Raw genomic sequence first — 12,901 nt, 5'->3', positions numbered from 1 at the left:
TGCTTTAAAAAACAAATTTCTACCAAATATTTAGGTTGCATTCTTGGCGAATGAGAAAAGCACTTCCTTAGAACAGGAGGAAATTTAGTCATAGATAAGTTTAGCATTAAATATTAAAGAAAAACTGTTTGGGGCCAAAATTTGTGTTTTATATCCTTTACCTGAAGTACAGCCTGTCTGTACTCAGTCACGGACTGTTACAGCTTCAAATGACATCATGCAATAGTGCATAGTGAGGAACATATGCTATTGTGCTGCTACAATTGACAGGCTGTTATTCTGCGTGCAAAATGATAACGGTACCCGTGCACTCATTTGCAATAAGACATTTAGGTTTACAGCAAAAAATCCTCGGAAAGCACACGTTTTTGGGATATTGCATAGCCTTTTGTGGAGCCTTCATTTCCACATCTTGATGGTAATATTATTTTCAGGGACACATTTATGGTTTTTTGTTGTCTGCCACTGAAGAAACAGTGCATGTGAGCCAAGGATCTCAAACACAGCCTGTTTGTTATAAATTGTGCTGTGAAGTTAAATGGGTTACGATGGAGACTCATTTTCCATATTTATATATATATATATATCTCAACATACTATTCTCCACTATAGATCTCAGACAGAAGGAACAACTACTAGTGTTTCTACTCCGATCACATTCAAGTTTTGCATGATCTCTCCAATATGACAAAAATAAATCTGCAACCTCCAATCAAAATTTTTCATCGTTCTTCAAATGAAAGGTCCCGAATAACTGCAAAACTACTGTACTGAAGCAACCCTTTGTAGAAGCAAGGACAGTTTTACCAGATGTATTAGCAGCATGGACCATACAAGTAGCTAGCTGAGTTTCTCCGATATGTTTAGACATAATGTCACCTATTGCTGTATATTATATAACTTCCAGTTCAATGCCCCAAAAATGTAATAAAATTTGATCAACCAAGCAAAGGATGCTGCTTGTCTCCCTCTTGGCATGGCACACAGAGGCTGATGAATATTTACAGCTAAGGAATCCTGTTTCATTCAGCACAAGTTTTTATTTTGTGATATTTCCTGGCACAATAACCAGTATCAGAAAGGATTGTGCCTGTCACCATTGCCAAATAGAAAATAGACCAAATCAGAAAGGGAAAATAGGATATGGTCTGAGATGGAAAATTAATTTTATCACTTGAGTTCATTTTTATCAACAGCTCATGGCTGAACCTAAATGATAAATTATTTGCATAAAAACAATTGCAGTGTTACAGGAATGACTTTGGTTTATATCTTCATTAACAGAGGAACGCAAGCTGTCTGAAAGTTTTATTTCTCTGCTACAATAATTGGCTTTTTATCGGTTTTTCTATTATAATTCCTGGGCACCTTGAATGCCTTAAAACAATTCTTCACAACTACATCTGAAAGCAAAGGGAATTTTACAATGAGGAACAGGGCTAGAGGGAGATGATGTGACTTGTGTAAGGTCACACAGGAAGGCTGTGGCAGAGCTTCAGACTGAATCACAACCTTGGGGACTCGAGTGCCCTAATCACAAAGTTATGTTTCAACTTTTCCCACCTTGACAATAATGGAGGAGAGTGCCAGAAGAACCACCTTCAGAGCATTGTACTATCGCTTAGTGTAGGAGAGTACATGGTTGAAGTTCTCCAAGCCTGCTTTTATGACCTGACAAAGAAAACTGAGTTAAATCTTCCTACCTACCTTGGTCAGCTTCATTTCAAGTATGTGACTGTTCTGAATCCTGGTATCATAGTGAGCAACCTCTTTGGTGGATGACTTGACTTTTAGAATGATTTTGACATAGGAAAACACAATCACCGCAGTTGGGAACAGGAGGCAAAAAAAAAGAATACTCAGAATAAAAGCCTGGCCAGCCACCGAAGCCTGCGCCAGCCACCAGTCCAGAGTGCAGGAGGTCCCAAAGGGCTCAGGGGCATAGCTCCCCACACCAGCAAAAGGCACCGTAGCCCAGAACGTAGCATAGGCCCAGATTATTGCCAGACAGATAAATGCATGATGTCTCTTAAGCCAGGTACCTGGAAGATAATTCAAGAGTTACAACCTCAGGTCCATATGTATTTGGCACAATTGAATATGTCATTCTACACATGCCATAAGAGTTTGCTTGGCTGTTTAATAACAGCTGCTCTAGTGCTTGGCTGTTTAATAACAGCTGCTCTAGGGTTTATCTTGCCTCCTTCCAGCTAAGCTATCTATAGTGACCTCTGAGCTAGCCACCCCCACTCACATCATACCTCATAAAGAGAAATACACACTCATAGAAAGGGCTCCACCTGCCATTAATTCAGATCTCTACTTTAGGCTGTGATGGTTTACAACCTGGAAGAGTCTGTACAAAAGCAATCCAAACAGCTAGCTCAGCAATGACCATGGGCACCTTGTCTAGTACTTTTGAAAATTGCTTTGTGGTCTGTAAAGGCATATTCATAGCGGGTGGTTAGATGAGATGGAGGCTCAACTCACGTGAAGAACTAAGGGTCTAATTCAGCCTTTCATTTTTCAGTGCAAAAGCTCACTGTCTGCAACCATATGATGCAACTTACGTTATTTCCTATTCTTACTGTCACATGTTAACTGACTACAGTTTGACCTCAGGACACTTCTCAACGTAAATCATTAGCCCAAGTAAATTAAAGATAAAGCTTGAGAGAGGAAATAACATATATGAGGTTTATTTTCACCTTATCATTCTTTTACAGTACAATAAATCATCATGTCTATATAGTCAGAATTATTTGTAATTGGTGTTTTCCTGTATCCTTGTCCATTTGTTTTATTAAATGCTAATGGAATGCCTGGAGTAGAGGAGTGGAGTACTGTCTCTGCTCACCTTGCATGCAACCCTATCTCAGCTAGAAAAAGCTTCAGTTTACAAGCTTTCCCTCATCACCTATGTTCAACATGTTGGATTCAGGTAGGACAAATAAGTTAAAACCTGTCATTTACACAGACACTCAGACTACAGCATTATAACTGCTCCTTCCATCTTGGAAACTCTAATCTGTCTTCACTCCCTGTCCACTGACACTGGGGAGCTTTATTCACAGTTTTAGAATGACTTAAAACAAAACCAAGGCAAAACAAAAACTCTAACGTGAATATGACTGGTGCCTCTTCCATATCTGATTTTACTTTTCCAGATCACTGGAAGGAAGATGGACACTGACTGTTTAACTAATTCAAGCACAATTACTGAGAGACAGGAAGGTGATTTGTTGTGTTCGGGTGTAGAAAAACTACAGCAACAATAACAATAATTTGGCATTATTTCCACAGCTATTGTCAAACCACAGACATCTATCACCAATCAATAAATAAGTTGCTGCTTGGAGTAAAACAAAGGTGTAAGCATATAGTCAGGTGCTCCAGGTTCCTGATTAATTTAGGCCATGAACTTGCTTTCAGAAATTGTTCAAAGAGCTTCCAGGTTGCACTTCTTGTGGCAAGGGTCTTCTTATTCCTACTCCTAGAGGAGAAGTAGGTCAAGGAGTAGCTCTTCATGTTGACACACCCTACTGGAACCAGGTACCTTCACGTGGAAGAATGATGTAGGAAAGGTCAGGCTGTAAATCCTAGGTTTCAGGAACATAAACCAGATCAGAAGTCCTTATACAGTAATGGCTAAATTAACCACCTGGACTGAACATGCTAAATATGTTTATTGCTCCCTATCATTTTGTATGGACAACCATGATCAGATAGGCCTTGAGAAAAAAGGTTTCGAATCATTCTGTCTCTCTTGAACTAAGACATCATACTAAATACCAGAACTCACAGCATGAATGCAGCCAGTCATGAAATGTTTACTTCAGCTCAACAAGTCTGAAAAATTGTCTATGATTTGAGTTGCCACTGAACTGTTTTGATAGACCTTTATAGAAAGAACTGGAATCCTGCTTAATGTGAATGGTATATTTAAAACTCAACTAAGGAGACCTTCCCTGCACTCACATCTCAGGAAATACAGCCAAAAACCAGGGCAAGTACAGATATGCCAGGATCTATGAGAGCAGATCACTAAGGTGCAGTCCCACTGCTTTAACTGACAGCACACTCAGCTATTGGACAGCCCAGCTTACTTACACTTCCTAGCTGCAAACATTTCGTATAACTTAACATTACATGGTTGATACTGTGTGTCATTATAATGAGAGCAGTTGTATGCCCCTCAAGACACTTGGGAAACGTATTTTTTATATGTAAAGTCACCTTGAGTGTTCCCAGTATGTTGTTGGGGAGTTAGTCCCTTTCAATGCAAGAAAGATGTTTTTTCTAAACTGTGAGAACATCTTTTAACTGGACAGAATGAAGCATATAATAATTCACATGCAGGAGACATAAGATATTGATGGATATGATGATAACACGTTTCATTGCTAAATTCATCCTCTCAGGTTCCATCTCTGTATTAGAGACACATCTCTTACGACCTATTGCGCATCCATATCTTTTAGATGTTTTAAATAGCTTGCCTCATATCTTAAAGGAATTTAAGCATCTAATATGGGATACTTCTGTGTGTCAGATCATAAGACCTTGCAAGATGTGCAGTATTTTAATAAGTTAATGTCAATAGGCCTTGATAGACACAAAGTGATTTATCTATGAGTGATTACTAAAACTCATGACTTAGGCAGACAGCAGAGAGAAAACAGTGAAGGTGTTTTGTCCAGCAACACAACTTTATCTGGGACTACTTAGGTCATACCTATATGTTCCTCTTATCTGTGTATTCCCTTCTATATTTAAGAAAATCATTTTGAAGAGTTTAAGTATGATTTCAGTCTAGAAAACTGTATCAATTAATATAGGGGGGGTTTATATAGTCATTTAATATAGCTTTTCTTTCTTACCATAAGACAAGTGACAGATTTTTAGGTATCTATCCAGGCTGACAGCTGTCATGGTAATAAGGCTCCCACAGCCAAAGAAGAAACCAGCCCATCCATACCAGCGGCAGCCCATCCATCCAAACACCCAGCGGTGAGAAAAGAAGGAAATGATACTAAAGGGTTTTCCTACAACTTCAAAAGGAAAAAAGAACGTCAGTTGACCAATAAAATCCATCACTGATACAACCACTCTTTTCCAGAAATGTAAACCCTCTCCTTTGCCCAAATATACAGTAAAATGCTCTGCAGAGTGGAGAGAGTGCTTCAGGCACACAGATGTGGTGACTTGAGTGCCCTCCATCCACAGGACTAAGCCTAAGACAGTTGTAGCTGGATCCCATAGCATCTATGCTGTGGTAGGATGACCCAAGCCTGCAGAATGTCTGGAAATGTGCTTTACTGCAGACCACGTGAGCCAGAAGTAAACCCATACTCTGGTACTGAACATGTGCAGGCTCTTCGCTTTATGAAAACTTCAGAGTATGTGTTAAGTCCACATGTAAACACATGCCAGTATGTAAGCAGTAGAGGTGATGAGTGAATCTGGGCTTGAAACAGGTACACATCTAGTTAGGCTACATCCCTATAATCCATTGAGTGTCTTCAAACACAAAATAAAGAAATTTGCCTTCAAAGAGGGCTTCTGCAAAACTATCAAGGCCCAACAGCGAGATGCATACTGTGGTAAAGGGTTAGATTAGAAAGGAAGATGGTGCTATGGTTGTAGCATGGACTTGAGCTGAAGAAGTGGTTTCACCTCCCATCCATACCACACTCTTCCTCAGTGACTCTCAGCAAGTCATATTAAAAAGTTGTCAGCATCCCCAAACAGAAGGGAAATACCTAAGTATTTTGGAGACTCTATCTTAGTGGCACCTTAGCTCATTTCTCCAACTGTAAAAGTGGATGGTGCCTTATGGAAGAAGTGAAGTTAGGTCATATGTTGTTCCATTCTCACCTTAAAACAGTTTAACATTATTCATTTTCTTTTTAAGTATCATTGTAATTTTCTAGTTGGAAATCTCCATTTCCTGATTTCATTTCTTTTGTCTCAAACTGAACACACAAAACACCCACCTTTAACGGATCTGAAAACTCAAAAAATTACCATCTAGGAACACCAGCATGTTTTCCAAATCCTTCATTTCTACTTACCAGACTGATCGGAAGGCGTGGACAGTTCAACTGCAACATTCAAACATTAAATATTAAACTCCACCTTCCTGTGACGCTATTCCTTCCTGCACAAGAGTTGCCAGAGAACCTCAAGGAGCTGAAAGCATCTCAGCTGCACTAGTCTAGTTTCCCCAGCTGAACCACACTGTAATGCCATGGCAGCTCAGTGAATTGATTTATAAAGAATGCAAAAATGGGCTTGCAAACTAATTCCCACAAGGTAACCCATTCATTGAAGTCAAAACAAAAGTCTCTCTTTTTTTGAAGTGATCTGTAGAAAAATATTTTGGATTATTGCCCGAAATATTCCATTTCAGATCAAACCGATGCAAAACTAAACATTGTTTTCATTCATAACAGAAAACTAAAACATTTCTACCAAAAAAAAATCTTGCAGAAAATGGCCTCTGCTTCATCTTCTATACCAAAAACACCATGATTGAAAACCCTTCAAAATGAGACAAGGTATTTTGGGATTCTTTTCCTTTAGCTTCAGCTTGTAAGGAAAACTTTGTCTGAGCCTGAAGGTTGTGCTAAGGTCAATATATTATGGGCTTTTCTCTGAGCATAATAAATATACTTTAATTTTTCAAGCAAAAGCTGACCCCAGTGATTAAGGTTTCAAGAAAAACATGAAATATGCTGAGTCAGCAACTTTATTCATGTAAATCATTGCCAGCTCTAAAAGCAAACACGCTTATTCGCACAAAATCAAATTTCTGTTCAGCAGCACAGGACTCTGAGCATGGTATCAGTGTGAAATGTGCCTGCTGCAGTTTTGAACAAGTGGCTGGTGCCACCCTGTGGAAATCTTCAGGAAGCAGGGCCATGGCAAAACCCGTTTCTTGAACAGGGTGCCAAGACAAATGAGTGAAACATGAAGATTTTGGAAAAAGTCCCATCTTCCCATCCAGCAAACAGAACACATCACATTTCTTGAGTCAACATCTTCAGTTTAAAAAAAAAAAAAAAAAAAAAAAGAAAAAAGAAAGAGAGAGAAGCATGGTTGTGCCAATCACAATTATTTTTAATTACAAAACTTAAACACACAGATTGAGATCCAGGAAGGCAAGGTGACCAAGTGCTATGTTGGTGACAGACCTTAACAGAGAAACTAGCAGTCCTCCTGTTAAGAGGGCTCCCAAACAAGCTGTAGTTTGCATGGTTGGTACATACATTTTATATGGTCAGGATATACCTGTTTACATTCCAAATATATAGCTGTGGAAATTCTCCTGGAACACTCCATCTCACTGGAGTGACTCTCATTGAAGCAGAAATATCAGTAGCAAAGAGGACTGTCTCTTGCTGTGGGCAGAGAGAATGGCAGGACAGTAAAAATGAGTGAAAATAAGACATGAAATTACCTGAAATGCCCAGATCACACACTGCTAAATTAACAGTCATTATCTCAGCAGGTCTCAACTTCTTTTTTCGCTTTGAGGACATAAAAATAACATATCCATTTCCCAGAGTTGAAAGAATCCCTATAATAATGAAAAAAAAAAAAGAAAAACAATCAAATTAGAATTATCCTCAAAACCAGCAATATCACATCTTCCTTGTGAAATTCTCATTATTTTCAGCCTGAACCTGTGGTCCCAAGGCTTTTACTCTGAAACATGATCATCTCATCCTCATTATGCAGCTCATAGAAGCATCTACTGCAGACGTCTCCCTCCCACAGCAAATGTTATTTTCACCTCTGTAGCAGCCTTCACCACCTGAGCCTGCACAACTGTCAACTGAATGTACAATAGAAATCCCATAATTCCTCTGTTCTGAACAACCCCATTTTTCTCACAAACATTTAAACATTGATAAGAATGAAATTCAGCTGTCTGTAGTCACAAGAACCCCAACCTCTGACCATTAAAATTATTTAATTTTAGTAAATACTATAAACAGAGGTTGAGAGAGAAATTTCCAAAATAACGTAAATTAATATATCAAAAATTTTACAACACAAATTGATTTCAATCATAAGAAAGAAAAATTATAAAATAGATCTAATTTTAACTTCCAGCTGGAATACAGCGCATGAGGAAGGATCCTCTACACGTTGTCTGACATCTGTTTTGTCATATCAGCACCCAAGGACCCGCAGGGACCAATGCTGCAAGTGGTTAATCAGCCATGGAGCTAATCACACTGGTACCAAAAACTACAGGGTTTTCAGTTCCTTTAAAGAAAACTCTTGCTTCACTAACTTATGTTTGAAAGAGTTCAAGCCCAGAGTGAACATTTTGCAGTGGAAACACAGGATGGCACACAAGATCCCTTTCATGAAGCAAGAGTCACCCCCCAAAGGTGAACACCCCGAGAGGACTGTGGCCCATTGGAGGCCTCACAACAGAGCAGAGGAGACAGGTGAGAAGGAGGGAGATGCAGAAGAAAAGAGTGAAGAGCAGAGTGGCAGAGACCCCAACCTCCTTCACTGCTGTTGCCTCACCAAAGGGACCTACAACAGCAGAGAGGCAAAAGATGTTGAAATTCAGCCTCAGAAATGGGGACGAAAGGTGTTTTCCTGAAGCATTTTATGTTTGTCATCTTGTTTTTCACTATCTAAATCAGTAATTAGACATGAAGTTAAATGCCCCATGATGAGTCTGTTTTTCCCACAAGAGTAACGGATGATTGATCTCCCTGTCTTTACCTCCACCCTGTTTCTATCTCCATGGTTTTTGACTTTCCTATTTCCTCCCCATCCCATTGTGGGGACTGTAAGCAAGTGGCTGCCCTGGGTGCTTGGCTACCAGCTAAGGCCAACCCTCCACAGCACTACAAAAATGTCATAAATAGCACAACGTGCCGCTGTTGGTGAGGCAGCAATGTCACTCTTCGTGATGCCTTCCTACACATGGCTTTGGTTCTGCAAACTCATGTTTTGAAAAGACCCAGCAGCCCCCAGTCTCACAGCAACATCACCCTGTCCAAATATTGTACCTTTGAACACCACATAATTTTCATCAGTGTCTTCTGGAAGGCCAGATCTCAGGAATTAAATGGGTATTTAATTATTTACTCTGTCCCATCAATGGAACAATCCCCTTGCAATGGTGCAACCTGGGAATATCCATGAGGCAGAGAGAAAAATGGTTCCCAGAGGCTAAAACCAGACTATTCTCAAGAAAGATGAGTAAATGTGGAACCAAAATTTTACCAAACTCAGGAGAAAAATATTTTGATTTTGAATTTTTCAGTAATAAATGCAACACTCATCTAATGGGAAACCCTTCTTATTTTATACTTACAGTATTGCTTTCTATATTGTTTTAAAAAACAGGATAGAAGCTGGTTTATCACTGAATCTTAGGCTTTCTCAGGAAATTTGCTTTATGTCTGGTGGATGAAATTTAAAGAACATCCTATTCTTACGACTGAAAATTTAATCTGAATTATAAGTGGATACAGATATTCATATGAATTATTTTCTTCTCTGCAGTTAAGCGAACGTATCTCGGTGCTGCTGAGAATTTTTCATATATCTTAATCCTTTTCTCTCTTAATGTCATTTTCTCTCTAGTGATATTTAGGGTATCTACAGTGCCAGCATTCAGTTTGAGACACCTTTCAAAAACACCTGACATTTTCCTGAATCTTTTTTAACTGACTGGCAGTCTAGAGAGATGTCTTCATCAGACGAGCCTCTGAAACAACTGCTCATTATTAATAGCAATGTTTCAGAGAACCCCAGACCACTGATGTCCTAATCCTACAGCTGGAAGGAGTCAAGTGATAATTTAAGTTGCCTTTTGTCTGTATCTGCATCTGACAATTGCTTACCTGAATTCTTGTTTAACTCCTTGGTGGCAGAATCTTTGTAATCTCCTTAGATGAACCAGCTAATGCTTCATTTTTCCTTTTATTAAAAAAGAGTGCCCTAATAGCTAGCTGAAGTCCTCCCTGGTGCAGGCTCCCAGCTCTGGTAGGTGCTGGCAGGCTGTGTGCCTGGGCAGAGCCCAGGGTTGGAAACAGGGGGAAAAAGACTTTTCAGACATAAGATAAAGGCTTTTTTCCAGGAGGAAACACAAGTGTCCACAGCACCGTAACACTATTACATATACACAAACAGGGACCCAAGGATGCAGTAACTAAAAAAGTGACACCTACAGAGAAAGAGCCAGGCTCATATACGTAACCTGCAGCGAAAGGTGAAAGTGTATAAAAGTTACAATCTGAACAAATAAGACTCCTTTCCTCCAATCTGCCAGCATTACTAAATCATCAGAGGGGAAAAAAGAAGGAAAAAAAAATATATATAGTTCCGAATTTTGTTTTCAATTAAGTTGTTTCATAACACACTAAGGAAGCGTGCAGCAACAGTTTGCATATCAATAGTTACTTTCCACAGGCTTTCAAAGGAGCTGACAGCCAGTGGGTCACTGCTCAGTAGTTAGTCACCCTACCTGGCTGTGCAGTAAATCAATCAAGTCAGTGATGAAAAAACTAACAGGGGAAGTGACAAAGTAAAAAGAATTGGATTCTTACAACCATGTGTACTGTTTGATTATTTTTTTTCCAGACAGTTCAAAAAATACACTTGGAAATGAACTAGTTAGGACAAAAGATCACACATTTGCAGGGAATTTATCACAGATTGACCATGACACCTGATCTTCTTCAAAGACAAAAAAAAAAAGTATTTTTATGTTTTCAAACTACAATACTTCAGTTGTACAACCAGCCTGACCCTAAAGGCTCTGCTGAGTTTCCTAATAGGATCCCAGCCTTGTTTGCTCACTGTGCAGCTTCTTCCCCTTTTTCAAATAAATCTTGAACTCACTTGTGCCTTACATGCCTCAAGCACAAAAGATGCCCAATAGCAATCCCTACCTCTTGTCTTCCCACCTGTCCGCAGCTAGTCCCTCTCTCTGCTATCAGGATGTCCGCACAGGACATCCCCAAGAAGGGCCACCATTTCTTGGAAGGGATCTGCAAAGGAATGGGGACACAGTTCAGTGGCAGGAAGTGAAAATGGACAGGTTCGGTCTGAACCACAAGTTGTAATAGAAAAACCCATAGACATACCCTCACTGGGTACGGCAACGGAATGCTCCAGCTTGGTTTTCCATGTTTTGCAGATTACACAGTTTACAAAGTAAATCTGCAACACTGCAGAGTTATCCCAAGACACAACTATACCCAAGAGCTATTTGAGCACATAGTTTTTGCTTATAGTTTTGGATACCTGTGAGCTGTGATTAACTATAAAGCTGTCAATTAAAGCAAATTTACAGCCTTAGCAAGACTGTTGTGTGGAATTTGATGCCAGTGAACAGTTTCACAGAGCTAGGCTTCCTTCTCCACCACCTTAAGTTCTACTATCTAGCACTGAAAATCTCTGCATGGCAGTGCTTCTTGTCCCAACAGAAAAATGGATGCTCTGAACTGTCAGAAATCAGCTTAGTGGAAAAGGAAGCTTAGGATTATTTTTTTACTACACAGAAAGTTTAAAAAGCTATTCAGAGATTTACCTGGGTAGCACAAAGATTAATTCCCTTTTAAGCTGTCATATTTTTGCAAGCCCAAGATATTATTGAAATGTCACTATCCACCTAAACATGAGTGTGTAGTAAAATACGGATCTGCACATCAACAGGAGCTAACAGTGACATCCCCAAGCCACTAAGCTAAACCAGTCTTTTAAGGTACAACTCACATGAGAAGCATTAGCCCAAAGCCTTTTTTTTTTTTTCTTTTTTTTTTTTTCTTAAAAGACATATTTAAAGACTACTTTACCCCATCTATTCACAAGCAGAGAAGATGACCTGACATTGCTCCTTCCACCAGTTTTATTTATTTCCCTCTCTTAGTGGCTGAGCTGTGAGGTGTAATTCTAGTTTACCCGTAAAAAGCATAACACTTTTCTTCACACAAACCCCTATAAAAGCAGGGGGTTCTGTACTTCTCTCAGCCTCTGACAAATCAATATCCATTTCTGTATTATACATAGCGTCCAAAATGCTGCTGTGCTGGTCTAGGACACATGAACCCAGTTGCATTGCTGAAATGGCTGAGGGCACAACTGACCAGCATCTAAACAATGACTGCTTAAAATCGTTGCAAGCATTGCTAAAAGGAACTTAAAATATCTGTGCAGGATTCCAATGGTATCTTATGCTATAGATGCAAGTCCAAGGAAGATGCAAATATGTCATTTACATGCACATGTGAAAAGCATACTCGGCTCTATTGAAAGCTGCTACTGGAGTGTGTAATAATAATAAGTGTAAAGTGACCAACCAAGTAAAGTGCAATGCAAAACAAACAAACAAAAAAATAAGTTAAACCCAGAACAAAATGTAAGATATGATATCTAGAGCTACACATGTATACACCAGAGATAGATCTTGAACTTTCCTGGCTTGGGCCACTGGGTGCACCCAAGACAGGCTGTTTGATGTCCAGTCCACAACATCAGAAAGGTCTGAATCTTACTGATAAATCTCACTCATAAATCCAATATCAAAATTATTATCAGCCTTTTTAAACTATAGTTTCAATCTCCTCACACTTCTCATGTAAGTCTGTGCCTTCATGGTTAGGGTTTGTTTTTTCACTGGAAATTTATTTCTGTTCCTTGACTTAATTTGATTATGTTTTCCAAGATGTTTCACACCTGGCAGGGGTATTTCTTTGGAACCAGATAAATCTACACTAAATACAGCCAATAACAAGTCAATACAGTGTACGCTGGAAGGATTCATTCCAGCTAATCAGATATATTTCCTGGGATTAAAGCTAAATTTGCTTAACCAAGTGAAAAAATCCCCAAGGGGGGTGTGTGTTTTGGACAGTTTGGT

At 39.3% G+C, this 12,901-nt stretch overlaps 1 protein-coding gene across 1 annotated transcript in view; it reads right to left on the bottom strand.

Moving 5' to 3' along the window:
- LOC141967704 (opsin-5-like) overlaps positions 1–12,901 on the bottom strand; it is a 29,598-nt gene that overhangs the window by 4,186 nt on the left and 12,511 nt on the right. Inside the window, exons 3-5 of the mRNA XM_074921777.1 lie at positions 7,463–7,582; positions 4,881–5,051; positions 1,708–2,042 (exon numbers count right to left, since the gene is read on the bottom strand). Coding sequence (XP_074777878.1) covers positions 1,708–2,042; positions 4,881–5,051; positions 7,463–7,582 — 626 coding nt within the window. The remainder of the gene's footprint in view (positions 1–1,707; positions 2,043–4,880; positions 5,052–7,462; positions 7,583–12,901) is intronic.

Source organism: Athene noctua, chromosome 1 (assembly GCF_965140245.1).
Source record: "Athene noctua chromosome 1, bAthNoc1.hap1.1, whole genome shotgun sequence".
Taxonomy (NCBI): domain Eukaryota; kingdom Metazoa; phylum Chordata; class Aves; order Strigiformes; family Strigidae; genus Athene; species Athene noctua.
The sequence above is the reverse complement of the archived record's forward strand: the minus strand, read 5'-3'. Positions and strand labels throughout refer to the sequence as shown.